This window comes from Rosa chinensis, chromosome 3 (assembly GCF_002994745.2).
Source record: "Rosa chinensis cultivar Old Blush chromosome 3, RchiOBHm-V2, whole genome shotgun sequence".
In the NCBI taxonomy this organism is placed as follows: domain Eukaryota; kingdom Viridiplantae; phylum Streptophyta; class Magnoliopsida; order Rosales; family Rosaceae; genus Rosa; species Rosa chinensis.
Window position 1 is genome coordinate 36,745,984 of NC_037090.1, and position 23,288 is coordinate 36,769,271.

At 39.5% G+C, this 23,288-nt stretch overlaps 1 protein-coding gene and 8 non-coding genes across 9 annotated transcripts; 1 reads left to right on the plus strand and 8 right to left on the minus strand.

The window, feature by feature from the left end:
- The first annotated feature begins 1,021 nt into the window (after positions 1-1,021).
- LOC112192647 (isocitrate dehydrogenase [NADP]) lies at positions 1,022-4,958 on the plus strand. Its single transcript, XM_024332460.2, has 16 exons — positions 1,022-1,262; positions 1,728-1,771; positions 1,917-2,026; positions 2,169-2,206; positions 2,319-2,396; positions 2,478-2,531; positions 2,616-2,717; positions 2,886-2,977; positions 3,078-3,181; positions 3,274-3,342; positions 3,423-3,538; positions 3,639-3,673; positions 3,796-3,938; positions 4,036-4,158; positions 4,284-4,372; positions 4,674-4,958. The coding sequence occupies exons 1-15, from the start codon at positions 1,214-1,216 to the stop codon at positions 4,360-4,362; spliced, it is 1,236 nt and encodes a 411-aa protein (XP_024188228.1). The 5' UTR covers positions 1,022-1,213; the 3' UTR covers positions 4,363-4,372; positions 4,674-4,958.
- An 8,970-nt stretch (positions 4,959-13,928) lies between these two features.
- On the minus strand, positions 13,929-14,047 carry LOC112195526. Its single transcript, XR_002934588.1, has one exon. It is a non-coding gene; the product is annotated as a 5S ribosomal RNA (ribosomal RNA).
- A 409-nt stretch (positions 14,048-14,456) lies between these two features.
- Positions 14,457-14,575, minus strand: LOC112195524. Its single transcript, XR_002934586.1, has one exon. It is a non-coding gene; the product is annotated as a 5S ribosomal RNA (ribosomal RNA).
- Positions 14,576-14,965: 390 nt separating this feature from the next.
- Positions 14,966-15,084, minus strand: LOC112195534. The gene has a single exon (XR_002934596.1). It is a non-coding gene; the product is annotated as a 5S ribosomal RNA (ribosomal RNA).
- Positions 15,085-15,495: 411 nt separating this feature from the next.
- LOC112195532 lies at positions 15,496-15,614 on the minus strand. The gene has a single exon (XR_002934594.1). It is a non-coding gene; the product is annotated as a 5S ribosomal RNA (ribosomal RNA).
- A 403-nt stretch (positions 15,615-16,017) lies between these two features.
- LOC112195511 lies at positions 16,018-16,136 on the minus strand. The gene has a single exon (XR_002934574.1). It is a non-coding gene; the product is annotated as a 5S ribosomal RNA (ribosomal RNA).
- Positions 16,137-21,946: 5,810 nt separating this feature from the next.
- On the minus strand, positions 21,947-22,065 carry LOC112195531. The gene has a single exon (XR_002934593.1). It is a non-coding gene; the product is annotated as a 5S ribosomal RNA (ribosomal RNA).
- A 413-nt stretch (positions 22,066-22,478) lies between these two features.
- On the minus strand, positions 22,479-22,597 carry LOC112195529. Its single transcript, XR_002934591.1, has one exon. It is a non-coding gene; the product is annotated as a 5S ribosomal RNA (ribosomal RNA).
- Positions 22,598-23,008: 411 nt separating this feature from the next.
- LOC112195522 lies at positions 23,009-23,127 on the minus strand. Its single transcript, XR_002934585.1, has one exon. It is a non-coding gene; the product is annotated as a 5S ribosomal RNA (ribosomal RNA).
- Positions 23,128-23,288: the final 161 nt, after the last annotated feature.

Sequence of the window (23,288 nt, forward strand, 5' to 3'; positions counted from 1 at the left end):
GGGTGCTTTTGCTCATAAAATTGATGTTCCTAGTGTCATCGATGTGGAGGTCCTAGCGGTGATTGAAGCTCTATGTGTGGTCTGGTCTCGAGGTTAGACTCACGTACATTTGGCACGTAACAAATTCTTATGCATTGTTTCAAAAATCCCTCTTTAATTACTTGAAGGTTTCGAGTGACTTGGCTTAATTGTCTGCACTTACGTAATTTTCATTTCCATGTTTCTCATATCTTTAGAGAAGGTAATCGTTTGGCAGACATATTTGCAAATTATGGTACAACTCATGAGGGTTCTATATGGTGAGAGACTCTTCCTACATACAGTGTGGTAGATCACTCACATTCAGGTTTGAGGGTATGCCTTGTGCTCTACGTTGTCACATTTGTCCTATATTGTCCGATTTCGTGAACTAATAACACCGAATCTCTTAAAAAAATAAAAAGATAAAAAAACTTAAAATTATCATAATAATTTTGACCAGAAATTTCCAAATTGAATATTAGAATACAGGGTTTAAAATATAGATTAAAACCGAAAAAAAATATCAAAACCGAACCGAAACTCCTATTTGGGTTTCGCTTTGGATCCGAAACTTGCCAGTTATTTAGTTATTATGCTAGGTAAAAAGGGGAGCTTAATAAAAATCAGTTTCTAACTACGGTTGGCATCTTAGCTCGCTAGTAGTGCTAGTGATAAAATAGATCAGGGGCTTCTTAAACTCTGAAGCGGGAAGAGCCCCTACGAAAGAGAACTCCTCCCATTCGAGGATGAACCGGATGGCCTTACGCAATTGGATAGAGTCATAGAGACATAGACCGGAAGATATTCTTCTTTTACCAGATCCAACCACTCGCCCCATCCCAACTAACAAATGCAAAATGGTCCCCTTTTGTAACAGACTCGTAAGAAAATTGGGATATATATATGCTCCAAACCCTTAAACACTCACGTCGGTCGATGTGTCAGAAATAAATTCACAAAATCAATTGCGGTAGGTGAACACCGCCCGAATCACTCTGAAAAAGAAAAAAGAAAAAAACAAAAGAAAAAAAAAAAGTTGAAAATTTCACACATTGGTGACTTTAAATACCAAATACATCATCGCTGAGCTTTGCGCGATTCAGTAGTCAAAACTCACAGCCACTGAGCGACTCTCTATCCCTTGAAAAGAGTCGCCGATCCAAAACCTAACCAATCAATCAATCAAACCACAATGGCGTTCGAGAAGATCAAGGTCGCTAACCCCATCGTCGAGATGGACGGTAAGAGACTTCCTCCCCATCTTTTCTGTTTGCTCCGATCTCTGACTCATCGTTTCATTTCGCTGATTCCACCTGATTCGATCGTTTCTCATATTTCTTTGTTAGCTTAATTTTTATGCGACGGCGGTGAATTTAGTTTTGGTCTGGTACAGATTGTAAACTGACCGATTCGCCGTATCTAAATCTATAAGTTTGTTAATAAGGATCTGTAGGATGAATCTGGAACTGTTTGATCTTTGTTATTCAGAAAACAGGCTCTGATTGGATTGGAATTTCTGGAGACTTTTCATATTTGCAATTTGCTTGAATGAGTGAATATGATGTTAAGGGATTTATGTGTTATCTAAGTCTTAATTTCATTCAAAATTTTTATGAAGAAACTCTAGTATGGTTTCGGATGGACAAGAGTATTGAGATTTTACATTCCTCTTTCTCATACTATGAGGCTTTTGGTATGTGTTACAGGAGATGAGATGACTCGAATTTTCTGGAAATCAATCAAGGATAAGGTGTGTTGATCCAACTCTTATTGCTCCATCAATATATGTGTGTGTGTGTGTGTGTTATAATATATTGTTTTTTTTTCCAGTTTATATTTTCTGGAAAAGATTTTGATTACTCATGTTTTCTCTTCTTTTCATGTTACATCTGCAGCTTATTCTCCCCTTTTTGGATTTGGACATTAAGTACTTTGACCTTGGTCTTCCTCACCGTGATGCCACTGATGATAAAGTTACCGTTGAAAGTGCAGAGGCTACTCTTAAGTACGTCTAAATGAATTTCCTCTTACTGTTCTGAGAATGATATATTTCTCTGACTTGTGAAATAAAGAAAAGTTCCTAAAGTACCTTTTTACTTCTATATTATATTCTGGTATTCATGTTGCATCTCTCTCTTTGTATTTAGGTACAATGTAGCAATCAAATGCGCGACTATCACACCAGGTAGACACTTCTGAACATGCTGCAAATTCTTTTTGGCGCTTTTATTAGCATATGTATTTTCAACTGACACTTGAGGATACAAGTACATAATATTGTGGTTATAATGTAACAGATGAAGCTCGCATGAAGGAGTTTAGCTTGAAGCAAATGTGGAGGAGTCCTAATGGGACTATTAGGAATATTTTGAATGGTTAGTAAACTTGAAGCAGTGAACTTTTTTTATTTTGAAACTTTTAATGGGTAAATTACAAGGGCTGCCGGCTTTCTTCAGGTACTGTTTTCAGAGAACCGATTCTTTGCAAGAACATTCCTCGCCTAATCCCAGGTATTGTAATTTCATATTGCGTCTATATTGTTTCGTTGGAGTAGTGCCATGCTGATTTTCTTGTTCTTTTTTTTTTTTTTTTAGGTTGGACGAAGCCAATATGCATTGGAAGACATGCTTTTGGTGATCAATATCGAGCAACTGATACAGTTATCAAAGGACCTGGGAAACTGAAATTGCTGTTTGGTAAACTTCCATTGTTGCTCAGTAGTTTACAAGATTTTGTATGTCGTATATATTAGAAGTGCTTATCAATGCTCACTAAAACTTGATCAAAGAAGTGATTTTCCTTTCATTTCTTGTCTTTATATTTGGTGAATAAGGGATTTCTGATAACCTTGAAAATGCTTGCAGTTCCAGAAGGAAAGGATGAGAAGACTGAACTGGAAGTGTACAACTTTACAGGGGAAGGCGGAGTAGCAATTGCCATGTACAACACCGATGAGGTTGATTTGATAATCCATGGTGTTACTGAAACAGCTTCTCAATTGCTGCATGTAATCTCTTTGCTTCTTTAGTAGTGTAACTGTTTTTTTCCCCATGCAGTCAATCCGTGCTTTTGCAGAAGCTTCTATGAACACAGCTTATGAGAAAAAGTGGCCTCTTTATCTTAGCACAAAAAACACTATTCTTAAGAAGTATGACGGAAGGTATGCAGATTCTCCATGAGCCTGGTTTCAAATATTTATGATTATACTTAACTGTTCTCTGAGCATATACTCTTGTTTGTTCATGAGATTAGATTCAAGGACATATTTCAAGAAGTTTATGAAGCTCATTGGAAATCCAAGTATGAAGCTGCTGGCATATGGTGAGGAACTCTATTGGTTTTCCAATGATGGATTTTGAGGTCGTTTGCTTCTTATTGACTTTATATGATTGAATTGGCAGGTATGAACATCGTCTCATTGATGATATGGTGGCTTATGCACTTAAAAGTGAAGGTGGTTATGTTTGGGCATGCAAGAATTATGATGGAGATGTGCAAAGTGATTTCTTAGCTCAAGGTTTGTATGACAGACTACTAGCAATCTTTTGTTGCACTACCTCTATCATCATATTTGACATACAGAGGGTTATAGTTTCTAACTTCTGGTTGCATTATAGGTTTTGGATCTCTTGGATTGATGACATCAGTACTGGTATGCTAGACCTGATTTGGGTGTTTACTTTCTCTTTCTTATCCACCCTTCCTTCCATCAATACATTCTTTTTGTTGTATAAATTCTTTTTCTTCACTTACTAGAGCTGTTTATGGGTGCAGGTGTGCCCAGATGGAAAGACCATAGAAGCTGAAGCTGCTCATGGTACAGTTACTCGGCATTATAGAGTTCACCAGAAAGGTGGTGAAACCAGCACAAACAGCATAGCTTCAATTTTTGCTTGGACGAGAGGGCTTGCACACAGGTATTTTATAAAGTTTGTTCTCCGAGATCTCTTGATTTTTTATTGTTCAATGATAAAAAAAAATTTAAATGGAATTTGAATGTTGTCTTTTTAACAGGGCAAAGTTGGATGACAATGCTAAATTGTTGGATTTCACTCAGAAGCTGGAAGAAGCTTGTATTGGAACTGTGGAATCTGGGAAAATGACCAAGGATCTTGCACTAATTCTTCATGGACCTAAGTAAGTATCTACTAGAGCGTTATTTGTTCAACCGTTGTGTGTTTGCGTGTCCACGCACGCTTGGGTCGTGTTTTTCTGTTTCTTTGCATGGACGTTGGTTTCATCGTATGCTTCTTGTGGTGTAGGCTTGCTAGGAACCACTACTTGAACACAGAGGAGTTCATTGATGCCGTGGCTGCAGAACTGAAAGCAAAGCTTTCTTGAAAGCCTAGTTGTATGTGAACACTTGCAGACTTGATTTAATGCGTTGAATCCTAATTTCTTTCTGTTTTGTGTTTCATGCTTGGTGTTCTAAGATAATCATGTGCAAAGTAATGTCAGCCAAAACCTGTTTTATACATGGCAAATTAAACATGTCAATAAAAGTAGAGTTCTCATTTGGATATTATTGCTTCTCATCCTTGCGATTTCACTTGTGTTTTCTTAAGAAACTATTTTACCTGCTTTTATGATTTTTTTTTTCTCTCGCATTTCTCATTTGTTTTACCTAACAAGATGCGAGTTTTTTTTTTCAGGGTCGGGCAACTGTGCCATTTGTTCCTTTTCTCATTCAGAAAGAAATAATGGAGAGGGTGGGTAGAAATGGTGGCAGAATATTTTCCTTCTACTGTTATGTTAGAGATGTTGGCTCATCTAATTTCCAAGTGTATTAATTTCTTATGTACTCTGGTTTCTGTACTTTTATTGAGTTCCATGTTCTTCCCTCTTCCTCAGTTTTCGGCTTTGGCAAGTTTACCTTTTTCACAATCAACTAAATTTTGTGATATAAAGTGGGAAAAAAGTGTGCCTTTTCATGGGAACTTATATATCCGTTTGCTGGCAAGAGTGATGAGTGGTGCGATAAAAAGGGAAACAATTTACCCATGGATGTATTATTTCTGGGGGCGAAATTGTCACTTCTGGATAATTATAAAGAATGAAAAGCTAATGAGTTTGCTAATTGGTACCAAACTACAACTCTGAGGTACTTTGCTTTATTTTGGGTAACTAGGGCCTGGGATTGATTATGAACCTGCTTTTGGGACCAAAAGTGCTTTTACAATTTAGTTGGGCTGTTTGGTAAAACCTGTAGATTCAGCTTTCATGCAGAAGCGCTTCCTTGAACCGTAGAAATCAAGAAGCTCAATTTCTAGCTTTGGAAATCTGCTTCTGCGGGAATCAAGTTGAAGACGCGGAAGTGTTCATGAAATTTCCTATATTGGCGAAATTGTCCTGGTTTTCTTGTTTCTTCTTTCACGTCCACATCCTTCGCTCTCTCATTGCTTCTTCTCTCTGATTGGCAAGGAGCCAACCCATATCGTCGAGAGGCATACCTCTCATCCTCTAGATCCAGGTGCAAAATTTAAAGTAAGATGAATCATTATTCGTCAATTCTATATGTATTTTGCAATTTTTGGATGATTTCTTTCTTCTCCTTTGTCGTCAATATTTCATCAACCCATGGGTCTCCTCCAAATTCAATTGCTAGAGCCATTTGGAATTTATATCTGCTGAGAATTGATGTATGTTTTGAGTTAGCCCAGGGTTAGTATTTCATGAATGCATGGTTTTTGCTTCGTTAGTAATTTGTATAATGATTCTGAAAGGGCCTTGCAATTTTGTTAAAAGTGATATGGCAATGCTGCAATTGATATCTTTTGTTGTTAATTGAGGACTTTGGGGTTGAGCATCTGTTGCAATTGGTATCTTAGATTCTCTAAATACCAACTCAAGCCAGTAGCTATAGCTAAAAGTTTAAGCTTTGAGATGCTTGGATGGTTTTGATAGATATAAAAACTTTGAATTGAGATTTTGTAGTTGGAATTTTCTAGGCACGTAAGCATAAAAATGTGTAGATTCTGGATGATAAACTATGTTGGTGATGTTATTGTTATCTCAGTAACTTCCAACAGTGCATGTTATTAAAGATGTGATGCAATTAAGAGAATATGGTACTTTATTTTCCTTTCCTTTATTACATACTATAGTTTTTCGGGAATTGATGCTTTAGTCATATATTTAGTTGTTAGCTTACTTCTGATTCTTCAGGAAAAAGGAATGACTGGTTGTTATCTTAGTCATATATTTATGATGCTAATAGTCGGCGTAGAAGAAAGAGAGAGATAGAGAGACATGGGTGAAGAGAGTAGTCTCGCTGCAAAGATAGAGAGAGATTGGACTGGTTTGAGGTGAGTTGCTTGCTAATTTCAGTTTGATTTTTTGGTTATACAGGATCCTCTGTGTTGAAGTGTAGTACCTAGCTCTGTCTCTCTCCACTTGAAGGTAAGTTGTTCTTCACTGATGGGCCTTTGTGATGGATTCATATATATAATCGAATAAATTTTTATAAGTTGCCTTTTGAGCTAGAGCTGTTTGCTTGATAATTGTTATTTCATTTTCCTTAAACCCTTTTTCAGTAGTTAAATAGTTTTGAAGTATGCACAACCCAAGTGAATTATGTTGATGTTATAATCTGGCATTATTATGTAAGGAAAAGGCCAACCACATGAGCATATACATTTGACTATTAAGAAGCCTATTAGTAAGTGGTCGTGTGATGTATCATAAGTGGAGGCTTTGAAGTAAGTGGAGGAGAACATTTGCTGGTATTAAAAATAGACAAGTTAATTGGTTTTGTTTTGGGAAGTAAGTGGAGGCTTTGAAAAGTGCATTGTGGCTTGCTGCTTTGGCCCAAATCTAGAATAATGGATGATATCAGGTTTGTCTCTTAATTTGTATATTGCTATTAGTTATAGTGATATTATAAGAGACTAGTCATTGTAAAGAATAATATTGTGTTTTCAGAATTTTTACATGATAGACAAGTTAATTAACTCTTCATATATGAAATTCATATTTGGCAGCCAACAAGATCTCTACACAAACTGCGATCGGTACAGCAATAGCAATTGCTGGTGTTGTCATTTACTCCTTGATAAAAGCAAACTTGGAAGAGCAAAAGAAGGCAAGGATTTTGAAGTACCTCATTTTGGATTGAACTTACGTACATACAATATATCATATGTTCTATTTCAAAAGGTTGCTGCTATTTCCGCATCATAAGAGGTATAGCTTGGAAAGGGAAAATAAGACCTGTGTAGTCACTGGCTTCATCTACAGATTACAAAATTGAAATTCTCATTGAACTTTGACTATTGTTGTACTATTATTACCAATTGGTAAGTGATCTCTAAAGAGACTTGATCACTACTGTTGTAAGACAAAATCATTGTATTTGAACACAATGTTAATGTTGAACCCCTTTCAAATTTATCGACTTATTTCTCAAGCAAGTTTTCAAATGGATGTGCATCTCTGCTTCAAAATTTTCTTGTTTGTTGCCCAGAATTGCTTCAGTCCAGGCAAAATTGCCCAAATTATGTATTTTATTAGTATTTTTAGCATTTATGACCATTTTAGTGATTATATCTAGTCACAGCACTTTTATCTATTTAGCATTTAGTTGTAAATTTCAAGTGACTGTAATATATTTTGTGTAATGGTTCCCGTTGAACTATGGTAGAGAATATTTGGATTTCTGGACTTATTTTGTGTAATAGTAAAACATAATATGCATATTGAAGGGCTTAAAGTAAATATTTTATTCGGTCCAAGCAAGGGTAGAAGGATAATACATGTGAATTTTTTATTATTTGGTATGGTTACATAATAAAAAAATAAAATTATGTATTTTAGTAGCATAGTTTAGCATGTATGACCATTTTGGTAATTATATTTAGTGAAAACACTTTTGTCTCGCAACCAAACACCTAGAAATTGCTTTTCGTTATCACAGCACTTTTAAAAATAGTTTACCAAACACCTTAGCTGCTTCTTCTCACATCAAGTTCATAAGTGTTTCATCTCACAGCAATTTCATAAGTGCTTATTCTCACAGCACATCAATCCCAAACTAAGCCTAAAAATGAAATTTTAGATCGGCATCTCAAAACTTGTGCACACAAATTATTTTAGAAGAGAAAAATCGGTGCATTAACTCGTTTTGCTTAATTACGAAAATTGCATACCTATAACTTGAATTTCACGTCCAAACAGTCTATCTTTGCACACAATCTCTCAAGGCCAAAGCTGAACACAAAAGGTAAATAGTCAAAAGAAGAATAGCCGATGAGTTCGCTAATTACAACAACTCACAATTAAATAGCACTAATTATAATTAAAACGCAGCATGTCGTGTTATATTCATCTGGAGACTTGTGCACTCAATTATGTTAGAAGAGAAAAATCGAGAACATTGGTTTTTTTTTTTTTTTTTTGCTTAACTACGAAATTTGTACACTTGATAACTCAAATTTCCATATATAATTCTTTCATCGGTACGAGTCTTCATTAAGGACAACTTAAATAATTTGCGTCCAAACATGTTTGAGATTTTAAAAGTCCACGATTAATTAAAAAAAGAAACACAGCGTACCGGCTACTACTAATCTGTTACTTTATATAGCATTTTTACGGTTCTAATTATGGTTAAAAAGAGTGAACGTAAATAAGGGAAAAGGGGGAGCACCTCCTTTTAAGAACTCTAATAAACTCCACTAGGCATTAGCTCACCTAACCAGTTCACCTAAAAGACAACCTCATTGGTACAATTCACCTGAATTTCTTCATCATTTCAAAATCGAGCCCCTTCTGTACAAGATTATATACAATCTAAATACAAAAAGTTTCATCAGTACAGGATATAATAATTGTGTAGCAATAGTATTGCCACAAAATTGCTGAGAGGGGGCACCATGAAGCAAAGCTTTCCTCTCCATCATTCAGACAACCAGCTAGATAACTTCTTTTGGTTACACCCTCGAAATTTTCAATTTCCACCATGCTAAAATACATTAGTTGATCGATCAGCTGAGTGATATAATCCTTTACATCTTTTAAGCCCTTATCGGATTCAGTGGAGCTTTAAAGATAGCGATACTTGCAGCCATGTATGGATGACAGTAGTCCAGTGCAGGACCATAATATTGTTGATCCTTGAGATCAACCTTACTCACATTTCTTCCTTGATATTCATTGTGAGGCTCTCTAGTCATCTCCAAACTAGGCTAACCTTTATCTTCGAGAATGTGATGATTCTTTCTTATATTCAAAACAATCAGGATGACTCAGAGTGCACTAAGAAAACATGAGAAGCCATAACTATCCAAACAAATAGAAAGCTCTCTCTGTGTGACTTGGAATGTTTGATCATGACTAAATTCTTAGTTCACCTAACATAAATTCTTTGACTATTTAAATGATGGAATAGGAGATCCAACTTCAGGAAGACGTTATTACATCAGCTTTTTGGGACCAGAAAGTAATCAAATTCGATTAGTTTACATATTGATAAAAAAAAAGAAAGAAAGAAGAAGATTAGTTTACATAATTACATAAAATAAGAGTAGAGATTGATCAGTACAATAATAACAATATGGGCATGGAGTCGAGCCTCTCAGTTTGACTGGATTCCAAGTCCTATCTTGAGAAAAAAATAAAATAAAAAAAATAAAAGAAGTAAGAGTGTAGATTGAATAATCCTGCCAATAAGACTGAGAACCTACCTTGTGACCAAGAGTTCATGGTTGATCAAACTAATTTTAGGATAATTAAAATACTAAATATGCATTATATTTATTTATTTAACCCTCAGTTTACCAACAAATGTCCAAGAGCTGTACTAGCATATTGTCACTAAGAATTTTGCGAAAAGCACATTCTTCAATGTCTAGTATTAAAAAAGTGACAGTAAATTTTGCCATCAAGTTCACGTTGATTGACTCCATGATGCTGGGTCTTGCTACTCTAGGGTAGTCGTTTGTTTGTTTGTTTCTTTTTTTTATAATTTTTTTATATTGGTGTGTATGTGAGATTTTAAACTTTGGAGGTGCTCGAATTATTTTTATTAGGATGTAAATGGAAAGTAGAGATTGCTAGGAGTTCGCGGTATTTTTCAGTGAATTTTACAGGTTCATTAACTATTGTTTAAAGAATTTTTGATGTTTAATTGGAAGAAATTAAATGCTGATGTTGCACATTGTGATTGGTTAGTGTGAAAATTTGTGGTGGGCATAAAGAAGGTCCCGTATGTAGATGATACATAGTGATGACATCAACCACTGGCTCGTCACTGGATACGTCAAGTGGTGGCATGAAGTGTTTGTGTTCATGACAAGTGGCACAAACTTGTTGGTGTTTACATAGAGGTTGACATGTGGCACTAAGGCCACCAATACTTGGGATTAGAGATTGGGCATGAACAGGATGAGAAACCCTATTATCTTTCTAATGACGTTCTTCCTTGCGCTAATTCTAGAGGTGACGATCACAGCAGCTATTGCCACTCAAATCAAGGATGTCTTCATCCCTCTTCTCTTATTTTTTCTTGCCAATCTCTTCCACACATAGATCTGCTAGAGTCTGCAGCCTATGGTGGTGATGGTCATGGTGTTTCTGAAATTTGGTTGCGGTTGAATCTCAACGGTGGCCTGACACTTCCTCCTCGGTCTTGGCGGTGGCCCCTTTTTTGCCTGGGATATTCTAAATCTGAGCTCGATATTGAACCAAGATTTTTTTCGACAGATCGAGAAGCATTGCAAGTGTGCAATGAAGCAAGCGTGGCAACAACTAGGTTGATGATGACGGTGGTAAAATCCTACCACGGACTACGGCGGCCGGATGCACGGCTGGGTTGGACGCAGCACGGCAACCTTGTCGCTGTTAACGGCTGCATGGCAGAATGTTATGCCCCATACCTAAACTAAACCGTTTACTAGTCATTTGGACGGTAAATGAATAAAAGTTTCACTTTTTATTTTAATTTTGACCTTTTAGTGGGTCAAAAAGTTGATTTTTTATTCGGCTCAGTTGAGAAAATTTCAATCTGGAAAGATGTAGAGCCTGTTAAACCGGACACGCGAGAATCGGAGTTCATATGAGAAAGTTAAAATCTAAAAACCTCGAGTTACGATTTTGGGAACTTGATATAAATAGCAAGTTTGCATTTGGAAACTTTCTAGTTTGGGAGTTTCTGTTTTGGGCCGAAACCCAAATCTCAAACTGTCACGCCTCAAATTTTGAATAACAAATTCAAATCCGAAACATGAATAATAACCAATACAAATAACGTCCTGAATTTTTTTCTTAACCAACATAAATAAAATGTTACGTCCGAAAGAGTCTACAACCACACCAAAATAGGTTAAGTGCTGCACTTATCACCGATGCCCTACTCCGCTCGATCTCTGCCCTGATACTCTTGACCTGCAGGTTTATCCGCTACACCGTTTGAATAGTGTACCGGGATTGCAAACACAAAACCCGGTAAGCTTTTTGCAAAGCTCGTGAGTAAATTTAAACAAAGCACAAAGTCACAACTTAATCACAACATTTTCAACACAAAACAAACATTCATTAACAATTTCAAAACCATTTCAATAAAGTCTCACCACTCGACACCTCATAACCTCTAGCCCGTGTTCATGATCACGAGTAACCCAACTCGCTACTTTCATGTCACACAATGGCAGACAACTCTCCAACCCGTGTTCATGATCACGAGTAACCCAACTCGCTGCTTTCATGTCACACAATGGCAGACAAACTAGAGCTCTAACGGTATCGTAACTTGTCACCTCGGCCTAGGTTCACCTTTACGATATAATCACCACATTCCCTACAGTGGCATATGATCCATAGATCGAACATTTAAAGGTCCCTCAGACCCAAATGTTATAACTATTCTCACATACGCGTTCTCACAATCCAATAGCCAATTACCATATAAATTGTAATTCTAAAACCATCACGTGTTTTAAATAATAATCTAAAACAATCACCATCATTATTCTTTCATTCAATGTCATTTAACATAATATATCATGACAAATCTCAAAACCAATAACATATCATAACCCAAGTTATCACACTTTCACACCTCAATGTCACACCATTTCATATAAAATCACGTAGATATATTTATATATACGTAATCATAATCATCCACTCAGGGATGACCACTAATACTAACTATAGTTCACACGTCATAAAGCCGTGAAATTCATTTTTTATATATTTAACACTCATTTTCTTAAAACCATTTTTCACACATAGCAATTAAATGAAAATAATGAAATTCGGTTCGTAAATGAACCATGTGAGATTTACTCACCTCTAAATTCCCGCTGCGTCTTCTTAACAGCTCGAATTACGATTCACAATCGTCCGCCAACTCAACCCGTCAAACACCTAACCAAAGACGATATTTAACTTAGCGCACAATACATAAAACGCACTTACACAAAGTTCCAGTAGTCAGATCTTCACCCGTGACCACACAAGGTCATCGGGACAGTCCTACGATCATCATAACAAACTACAAGTCTAAAGGACGGTCCGATCATCACAGATCACAAATCGAACGATCGAAATTGTGAAATTCATAACTTAATCATACCATATCCAAAATTCACATGCTATATATCGAAATGATCGTAACGACATGTAGAACATTAAAATAGGAAGAAAATGCCCTTGGGACCCCGGAAGTGGCTGGAAAAGGCCGCCGAAATTAGAGGCAGAGTAGTCGCCGACCACAGCCAACGACGTCCGGGTCAAGCTACTCCTCTTCGTTTCATCATTTTGAACAACTTTCATAACTATCACGAAGTTAGAAAACGAGTGGAAGTGGTCGAAAATTACCAAAACAGTCGTGTGTGGCAGAAATTTTTCCAGAAAACGGCGAGGCTCCAATCAGCGTGAAATCGATCGCTTCAAGTGCTGTCCTTCTTGAAGAGTGATCAGGAGCTTGAGGCGAGTTCAACAAGCCAAGAAACTCGAGTTTTGGTGGCCGGAGCTAGGAGAAATCGGAATCGACTTCAAATCGGCCTCAAACTGAACAAAGCTTCCAGCCGCCGCTACATGCCGTGCTGCGGTGCAAGGCTACCACTGGTAGATGCGCAAGGACGATACGAAGCCAAGGTAAGAAGTTTGGTGAGGATTGGTGGCCGGAGGAGGGAGAACGAAGCCGGTGAATCTTTGCTCTGTTTTCGGCTCGGGCTCGGGAGAGAGAAAACGAAGAAGATGAACTGTGCGGCGACAGAAATGGAAACCCTAAATTTGGAAACATTTCCAAACGCGATAACTTCTTCATACTAACTCCGATTCTTGCGTTCCGCATAAGCACGCACTCGTATCGATGAGATCTACAACTTTTGTGAAGAAAGTTTCCTCAAATTCCTTATGTAAAAAAAATCGATTTTAGTGACACCCCCTAAATAACATTCGTTTCGAAAATAAAATCATTTAAAACCAAATTCCTCAAACAACGACATACAAATCATGCCCCAAATTCATAATTCATATAACTGAATTATGAATTGTGTATGCAGAATCAATTTATATAAAGGCTTCGTCTCACTTCACTAGAGCACTTGAACTGAAACGACAAAGGGGCTTTCTCGGGTCTCGTACGTTGCGCCATCTCCATCACCTCCATGCCCGGCTAGGGTAGACCCGTCCCAGTCCCCGTTCATTTAGCTATTCATAAAAATAAAAAATAGTGAGTTGTCGGAATATATTTCTTTGGTCGAACCGAGCCCAAGAGCCTCAAGGCCCAAGGCCAATCTTTTTGACGTCTTAATATATATGCCTGCTGTGTACAATCGGCGCACACGTCGCATGAGCCTTTGAAGAGCTGGACCGAATTGGTGCATGAGCGAAGTAGCCGAAATCAAAAGGAGCGGAAAAAAAATAAAAAAAATTAGTGAATTGAGAAATCAAAGGCAAAAAAAGGGGTGCAACACGAGGACTTCTCAGGGGGTCACCCATCCTAGTACTGCTCTCAACCAGGCAAGCTTAACTTCAGAGTTCTGAAGGGATCTGGTGCATTATTGCTGGTATGATCACACCCGTTAGTGTATGCAGAATCAATTTATATAAAGGCTTCGTCTCATTTCTCTAGAGCGCTTGAATAAAAACGACAAAAGGGCTTTGCCGGGTCCCGTACGTTACGCCATCTCCATCACCTCCATGCCCGGCTAGGGTAGACCCGTCCCCGTCCCCGTTCTATTAGCTATTCATAAAAATAAAAAATAGTGAGTTGCCGGAATATAATTCTTTGGTCGAACAGAGCCCAAGAGCCCCATGGCCCAAGACCAATATTTTTGACGTCTTAATATATATGCCCGCTGTGTATGATCGTCGCGCACGTCGCATGAGCCTTAGAAGAGCTTGACCGAATTGGTGCGCGAGCAAAGTAGCCGAAATCAAAAGGAGCGGAAAAAAATATATAGTGAAATGAGAAATTAAAGGCAAAAAGAGGGGTGCAACACGAGGACTTCCCAGGAGGTCACCCATCCTAGTACTGCTCTCGCCTAAGCAAGCTTAATTTCGGAGTTCTGATGGGATCCGGTGCATTATTGCTGGTATGATCGCACCCATTACTATATGCAGAATCAATTTATATAAAGGCTTCGTCTCAAAACGACAAAGGGGGCTTTGTCGGGTCCCGTACGTTACGCCATCTCCATCACCTCCATGCCCGGCTAGGGTAGCCCCGTCCCCGTCCCCGTTTGGTTAGCTATTCATAAAAATAAAAAATAGTGAGTTGTCGAAATATAATTCTGTGGTCGAACAGAGCCCAAGAGCCCCAAGGCCCAAAACCAATCTTTTTGACGTCTTAATATATATATGCCTGCTGTGTACGATCGCCGCGCACGTCGTATGAGCCTTAGAAGAGCTTGACCGAATTGGTGCACGAGCAAAGTAGCCGAAATCAAAAGGAGCGGAAAAAAAAATATAGTGAAATGAGAAATCAAAGGCAAAAAGAGGGGTGCATAACGAGGACTTCCCAGGAGGTCACCCATCCTAGTACTGGTCTCTCCCAAGCAAGCTTAACTTCAAAGTTCTGAAGGGATCTGGTGCATTATTGCAGGTATGATCGCACCTGTTAGTGTATGCAGAATCAATTTATATAAAAGCTTCGTCTCACTTCTCTAGAGCACTTGAACAAAAACGACAAAGGGAATTTGTCGGGTCCCGTACGTTACGCCATCTCCATCACCTCCATGCCCGGCTAGGGTAGCCCCATCCCCGTCCTTGTTCTGTTAGCTATTCATAAAAATAAAAAATAGTGAGTTGTCGGAATATAATTCTGTGGTCGAACAGAGCCCAAGAGCCCCAAGGCCCAAGGCCAATCTTTTTGACGTCTTAATATATAGATGCCTGCTGTGTACGATCGCCGCGCACGTCGCATGAGCCTTAGAAGAGCTTGACCGAATTGGTGCGCCAGCAAAGTAGCCGAAATCAAAAGGAGCGGAAAAAAAAATATAGTGAAATGAGAAATCAAAGGCAAAAAGAGGGGTGCAACACGTGAACTTCCCAGGAGGTCACCCATCCTAGTACTGGTCTCTCCCAAGCAAGCTTACCTTCAAAGTTCTGGTGGGATCCGGTGCATTATTGCTGGTATGATCGCACCCGTTAGTGTATGCAGAATCAATTTATATAAAGGCTTCGTCTCATTTCTCTAGAGCGCTTGAACAAAAACGACAAAGGGGATTTGTCGGGTCCCGTACGTTACGCCATCTCCATTACCTCCATGGCTGGCTAGGGTAGCCCCGTCCCCGTCCCCGTTCTGTTAGCTATTCATAAAAATAAAAAATAGTGAGTTGTTGGAATATAATTCTTCGGTCGAACAGAGCCCAAGAGCCCCAAGGCAATCTTTTTGACGTCTTAATATATATATGCCTGCTCTGTACGATCGCCGCGCACGTCGCATGAGCCTTAGAAGAGCTTGACCGAATTGGTGCGCGAGCAAAGTAGCCGAAATCAAAAGGAGCGGAAATTTTTTTTTTGTGAAATGAGAAATCAAAGGCAAAAAGTGGGGTGCAACACGAGGACTTCCCAGGAGGTCATCCATCCTAGTACTACTCTCGCCCAAGCAAGCTTAACTTCGGAGTTCTGATGGGATCCGGTGCATTATTGCTGGTATGTTCGCACCCGTTAGTGTATGCAGAATCAATTTATATAAAAGCTTCATCTCACTTCTCTAGAGCGCTTGAACAAAAACGACAAAGGGGATTTGTCGGGTCCCGTACGTTACGCCATCTCCATCACCTCCATGCCCGGCTAGGGTAGCCCCGTCCCCGTCCCCGTTTTGTTAGGTATTCATAAAAATAAAAAATAGTGAGTTGTCAAAATATAATTCTTCGGTCGAACAGAGCCCAAGAGCCCCAAGGCCCAAGGCCAATCTTTTTGACGTCTTAATATAAATATGCCTGCTGTGTACGATCGCCGCACATGTCGCATGAGCCTTAGAAGAGCTTGACCGAATTGGTGCATGAGCAAAGTAGCCGAAATCAAAAGGAGCGGAAAAAAAAAATAGTGAAATGAGAAATCAAAGGCAAAAAGAGGGGTGCAACACGAGGACTTCCCAGGAGGTCACCCATTGAAAACACCAGATGGAACAAAAACACAATGATGTGAACAAGTGACAAGACTAAATAATTAACCAATTCAAGTAAAAACGAACACAAGCTTTTGCTGACGCAATATAAACCTCTTCCCTGAGGAAACTTCACTGCGAGGCTGTTTACGTAGCCTACACGAAAGATAAATCCACTATGTGTAAAAAGAATACAATTACAAGTTGTGATATTGATCACAATCACTTTACTAGCACACACTGCTAACTTGTTTACAATTGCAAAAACTATTCTACACACGCAGCCAATGCTCAAGATATTCTCTATACTATAGATCTCCCCCTCAGCGGCTTGTATCACAATCTCATTGATTGCAAATATGGATCATGATATGCATGTAGTGAGAAATCAAACTATATAAATAGCTATTGAAGTTTTGACATGAAAACAGTCGGTGAAGGCTAAACAACACACAATGAAAAACTATTGTTTTGAGAGTCAAAAAACTTATCTTCAGAAACCTGTTTCGAAACCTTTTATAGAGGAGCAAGACTCCCCCTCAAAACAAATACCTATTGCATCACTGAATAAGATATATATGTAAAGGTTTAAAAACCAGTAAATAATTTTCCTTATTTTCGCGCATATCCAATCTCGCAAGATAAAAACATCTTAATGAAGATAAGCATATCAGATCATTTATCCGATATGAAAATCATGTAAAATGATATGTATGAGTCCTACCTTAAACACAAGATCAGTGAGTCGATCTTCCTTGAGACGATCTTCCTTGATTTTCGCTGCAATATTTGATTATGCAAACTTCTTCTTGTTCCCTTGGATTCCCTTAAATGCAGGAGTAGTATTCTCCTATTGTTCTGTAATCTTTGATCTCCCAGAGGTAATAGGAAAGTGTGTGTTGAATGGTATTGGCCCAAATACTTACAATCTCCCCCTTTGGGCATTCCCATTCAACACATGATGTTTTTCTTGCTTGAACCCCTGCATGATAAAGCATTACAGATAATGAAGGAGAACAAAAAGTGGCTTCTTGGATTAAGGAATCAATTTCCATCCTTTTCCGGATCCAAGTAGCCTGAAATGAATATCACAAAATATGGTAAACTAATAAGCATCCAAGTTAGTTTGTGCTTATGCACTTACACCCCAAAAGCAAAAATAAAATAAACATTGTCCAACAGAGTTTAAAATAAAATAGAAAACGAAAAGATCAAAGTAAAATAAAGAAAAATGTCACTTCTCCCCCTTTGAAGGGGAAGGCCCTTCGACTTCCTCCATAAGCTTGATGACATGGTCCTGAAATTCCTCGCTGTCCATTGAAGTCGAGCTCTCCACAGGGGCGACTACCTCCAGAACAATGGAGGAGGGGCCGGGGGCGTCAAATCCAGGAGGGTGGCGCTGCATGTTCCGGATCTCCTTGGTGAGGTTGGTTACTGCATGATGAGTATAAACCAGAAGAGAGTGCATGTCGTCCATGTCGGTAGTGAGACAGGCAAGCCGCCAGTCAGTCACCAGGATGGAGTCACGAAGGCTATCCAGAGACACAGAAGGAGGAGGAACCGCAGAGGGGGCACCAGAGGGAGGGGGACGATGAGGAGGGCTCCGACTGCGTTCACGTTGCATGCCGGGATGAAGGATGCCGGCTCTGACAGCGGCCTGACGGCCCTCATGAGAGACGCCGGTGTCCACCAAGGCGAGTGGTGATCTTTGTTTGAACCATGATGAGAGAACCTGCACACTGAGACAAACAAGAATAAAATCCGAGAGACAGAAGAGACTAGATATAAAGAACCGGTAGGGTTAGGGAAAACCAAAAGACACACCGATTGGAATGGCGTCGCAAAAAGGAGAAGAATTATGACAATTTATTTCTCCTAGATACACGCATGCAGATGTCGTCTCCCTCTTAAATTAGGCGTAAACAATAAGAGAAGGAAGTGCAACCAGATGGCAATTAAGTCAGGATTCAAAGAGGCAACTAGAAGCACAAAATCAGCGAGTGGATCACACAATCTATTCTCGAGCGAAGTATCAAGGTAATGAATGCAGTGGTCATATTGAATAGAGAAATTATAGCATAGTTGAAACACAAGGAGCACAAATCAAATAATAAACAGAACATATTTCCATGTTGTGACCACGATGTATTCCATCAACAAATAGGGTGTGTACTCATTATTAATCATGACCTAGTGAATCGGTGAAGAGTGTAAGCATGAGCAGTACATGGGGCTTAGGAACGTGTTCAGTGAAAGAGAGAAGTAGTGAAGAGGAAAATCTTCACACATAGACCAAGCTCAGGAGATCTCCTATAAGGGGGGGGGGGACACATTTTTCCCAGATACTTATGGTGTGAGTCATAGACTCCTTTATAGTGTAAACAAGAACTCATGTAGCAAGACCCATCTTAGCAACTCCCAGACCAGACGATCTTAGGGTACTAAGCATAACAAGGATGCTCCAGGAAGAGAGTCTCGAGTTGTTGTTTGAAGTTTCATAATAGACGGACACGGTGCACCTACCAACTCGTTTCTTGCAAACCTTGGAAAGTTCACCACAACCAAGACATGATTACTTTGAGTGGTAGGACACATATAACCATTCTCGTTTCTTACAAATCCTTGAAAGTTCACCACAACAAGGACCTGATTACTTTGAGAGTAGAAAAGTAGCCAACTGAGCATATTAAAACGTTTTGCCTTCTTCATCTATTCTCCCAGGACAATGAACCCGAAACGTGCCTCCATATAAAGCAATAAGTGAACTACATAGTAATGTGACATGAGTCAATGACTAATCATGAGTACATAAGCATTAGTCCAGAATAAGGCATGGTCATAGAATGTACATAGCTGAAAATATATGCAGTTCACGAGTGATAGTGGTCCAAGTGTACTAAGATCATGAATTTCTCAATCAACATTGGACAGACATTCTAGTACCTTACTGCTTAGAACATATCCCAAGTGCATTTCTCGACATTTCAAACCTAGCAGTGTTAAGAGGCTTAGTGAATAGATCAGCAAGTTGACTCTCAGTGGGCATAAAGCTTAATTCAAGAATATTTTGCTCAACCAAGTCCCTAATGAAATGATAACGAAGATCAATGTGTTTTGTTCGAGAATGTTGAACAGGATTCTTTGTGATGTTAATAGCACTTGTGTTATCACAGAAGATAGACAACTTACCTTGAGAAATACCATAATCATGAAGCATTTGTTTCATCCACAGCATTTGTGTGCAACAACTCCCAGCAGCAACATATTCAGCTTCTGCAGTAGACAGGGAAATGCAATTTTGTTTCTTGCTATGCCAAGCTACAAGATTGTTTCCAATAAAAAAACAGCCTCCAGAAGTGGTTTTTCTATCCTTTAGGTTGCCTCCCCAGTCAGCATCAGAGTACCCTGCAATTTCCACGTTAGTATCGAATGTATAGAAAATACCACAGCTAACTGTACCTGATATATAGCGAATGATTCTTTTGACAGCTTCTAAGTGGGATTCTTTGGGATTTGCTTGAAAGCGAGCACATACTCCCACACTGTAGGAAATATCAGGTCGACTGGCAGTGAGATACAGTAAACTCCCAATCATGCTACGAAAGAGTGTCGGACCAACTGATTTCCCTTCCTGGTCTTCATGCAGCTTAGTAGTGGTACTCATGGGATTGCTCACTGTCTTCTTAGATTCGAGACCAAATTTCTTGATGAAGTTCTCAGCGTATTTGGTTTGAGAGAGAAACAATCCTGTATCCATTTGCCTTACTTGCAGTCCAAGAAAGAAGGTTAGTTCACCACACATACTCATTTCAAATTCACTTTCCATGACGTATTGAAATTCTTTGACAAGGTATTTGGATGTGGAACCAAAAACAATATCGTCAACATACACTTGGGCAATGATAATATCATTCTTAGTTCGTTTGACAAACAATGTTTTGTCAATGGAGCCTCTAGTATACCCTTTTTCCACAAGATGAGTAGAAAGTCTCTCATACCAGGCTCTAGGAGCTTGCTTCAGACCATAGAGGGCTTTCTTGAGCCGGTAGACATGATCTACGTTATATGGATCTTTGAAACCCAGAGGTTGTTCCACATAAACTTCCTCCTGTAGGATCCCATTCAAAAAGGCAGTTTTGACATCCATTTGAAATAAAGTGAACCTGAGATGACATGCTACAGAGAGAAGTAACCGAACTGATTCTAGTCTAGCTACAGGAGCAAAAGTCTCGTCAAAGTCAAGACCTTCAACCTGAGAGTATCCCTGAGCAACTAGTCTAGCTTTGTTTCTAATCACATTCCCTTTTTCATCACTTTTGTTTCTGAAAATCCACTTGGTTCCTATAATATTGCACTTACTAGGTCGAGGTACTAAGTACCACACATCATTCCTAGTAAACTGATTTAGTTCATCCTGCATAGCACTAATCCAGTTATCATCCAACAAAGCTTCCTTGATATTCTTTGGTTCAATAATGGACACAAAACCAAAATGGGAGATAATATTCATGCTTAGCAGATTTTTGGTAACAAAACACAGTAACACATTCTCTTGACTAACCTCGGAGGGGCTTACCTGTGCTGTAGCTTTTCTCCTGGGGGTCGTTCCATCGATTAGATTTCCGATGATATCTTGACTGGAATGGTCCTTTTGAACTTGCTTGAACCCTCTCCTCAGAGTTGGAGCTGGTTCGAAAATGCTGTCAGGGATTTCTTCTCCTTCTTCCGTAGTTGGATGTTTTGTGTTCAGAGGTTGTGTAACAGAAGAGGGAGATGGATATGCAAATGATTCTTCCTGTTTCACACAATGATCATCAATAGAGACATTAATAGATTCCATAACAATTCGAGTTCTTTTATTGTAAACTCGACAAGCTCTACTGTTCGGAGAATATCCCAAGAACACGCCATCACCACTCTTAGCATCAAATTTACTGAGGTGTTCTCTATCTCGTAAAATGTAGCAAGGACTTCCAAAAACATGAAAGTATCCCACATTTGGTTTCTTACCTTTCCACAGCTCATATGCTGTTTGTTCAGTACCTGGTCTGAGAAGGACTCTATTCATTGTATAACACGCAGTGCTGATAGCCTCAGCCCAAAAATTTGTGCTAAGACCTGCAGCATGTAACATTACCCTAAACCCTAAATATAATTCTTCGGTCGAACAGAGCCCAAGAGCCCCAAGGCCCAAGGACAATCTTTTTGACGTCTTAATATATATATATATGTCTGCTGCGTACGATCGCCGCGCACGTCGCATGAGCCTTAGAAGAGCTTGACCGAATTGCTGCACGAGCAAAGTAGCCGAAATCAAAAGGAGCGGAAAAAAAAATATAGTGAAATGAGCAATCAAAGGCAAAAAGAAGGGTGCAACAAGAGGACTTCCCAGGAGGTCACCCATCCTAGTACTGCTCTCGCCCAAGCAAGCTTAACTTCAGAGTTATGATGGGATCCGGTGCATTATTGCTGGTATGATCGCACTCGTTAGTATACGCAGAATCAATTTATATAAAGGCTTCGTCTCACTTCTCTAGAGCGCTTGAACAAAAACGACAAAGGGGATTTGTCGGGCCCCGTACGTTACGCCATCTCCATCACCTCCATGCCCGGCTAGGGTAGCCCCGCCCCCGTCCCCGTTCTGTTAGCTATTCATAAAAATAAAAAATAGTGAGTTGTCAGAATATAATTCTTCGGTTGAACAGAGCCCAAGAGCCCCAAGGCCCAAGGCCAATCTTTTTGACGTCTAAATATATATATGCCTGCTGTGTACGATGGCCGCGCACGTCGCATGAGCCTTAGAAGAGCTTGACCGAATTGGCGCACGAGCAAAGTAGCCGAAATCAAAAGGAGTGGAAAAAAAAAAATATAGTTAAATGAGAAATCAAAGGCAAAAAGAGGGGTGCAACAAGAGGACTTCCCAGGAGGTCACCTATCCTAGTACTGCTCTCACCCAAGCAAGCTTAACTTCGGAGTTCTGATGGGATCCGATGCATTATTGTTGGTATGATCGCACCCGTTAGTGTATGCAAAATCAATTTATATAAAGGTTTCGTCTCACTTCTCTAGAGCGCTTGAACAAAAACGACAAAGGGGATTTGTCGGGTCCTGTACGTTACGCCATCTCCATCACCTCCATGCCCGGCTAGGGTAGCCCCGCCCCCGTCCCCGTTCTGTTAGCTATTCATAAAAATAAAAAATAGTGAGTTGTCAGAATATAATTCTTCGGTCGAACAGAGCCCAAGAGCCCCAAGGCCCAAGGCCAATCTTTTTGACGTATTAATATATATATGCCTGCTGTGTACGATCGCCGCGCACGTCGCATGAGCCTTAGAAGAGCTTGACCGAATTGGCGCACGAGCAAAGTAGCCAAAATCAAAAGGAGCAAAAAAAAAAATATAGTGAAATGAGAAATCAAAGGCAAAAAGAGGGGTGCAACACGAGGACTTCGCAGGAGGTCACCCATCCTAGTACTGCTCTCGCCCAAGCAAGCTTAACTTCGGAGTTCTGATGGGATCCGGTGCATTATTGCTAGTATGATTGCATCCGCTAGCGTTTGTAGAATCAATTTATATAAAGGCTTCGTCTCACTTCTCTAGAGCGCTTGAACAAAAACGACAAAGGGGATTTGTCGGGTCCCGTACGTTTCGCCATCTCCATCACCTCCATGCCCGGCTAGGGTAGCCCCGCCCCTGTCCCCGTTCTGTTA

What these genes read in the sequence shown, in the direction of transcription:
- LOC112192647 (XM_024332460.2), top strand. Translation starts at nt 1,214, where the DNA reads ATGGCGTTCGAGAAGATCAAGGTCGCTAACCCCATCGTCGAGATGGAC. An exon ending in GAAACTGAAATTGCTGTTTG is followed by an intron (nt 2,718 to 2,885) that starts GTAAACTTCCAT and finishes AAATGCTTGCAG; the next exon opens with TTCCAGAAGGAAAGGATGAG. An exon ending in TATGAAGCTGCTGGCATATG is followed by an intron (nt 3,343 to 3,422) that starts GTGAGGAACTCT and finishes TTGAATTGGCAG; the next exon opens with GTATGAACATCGTCTCATTG.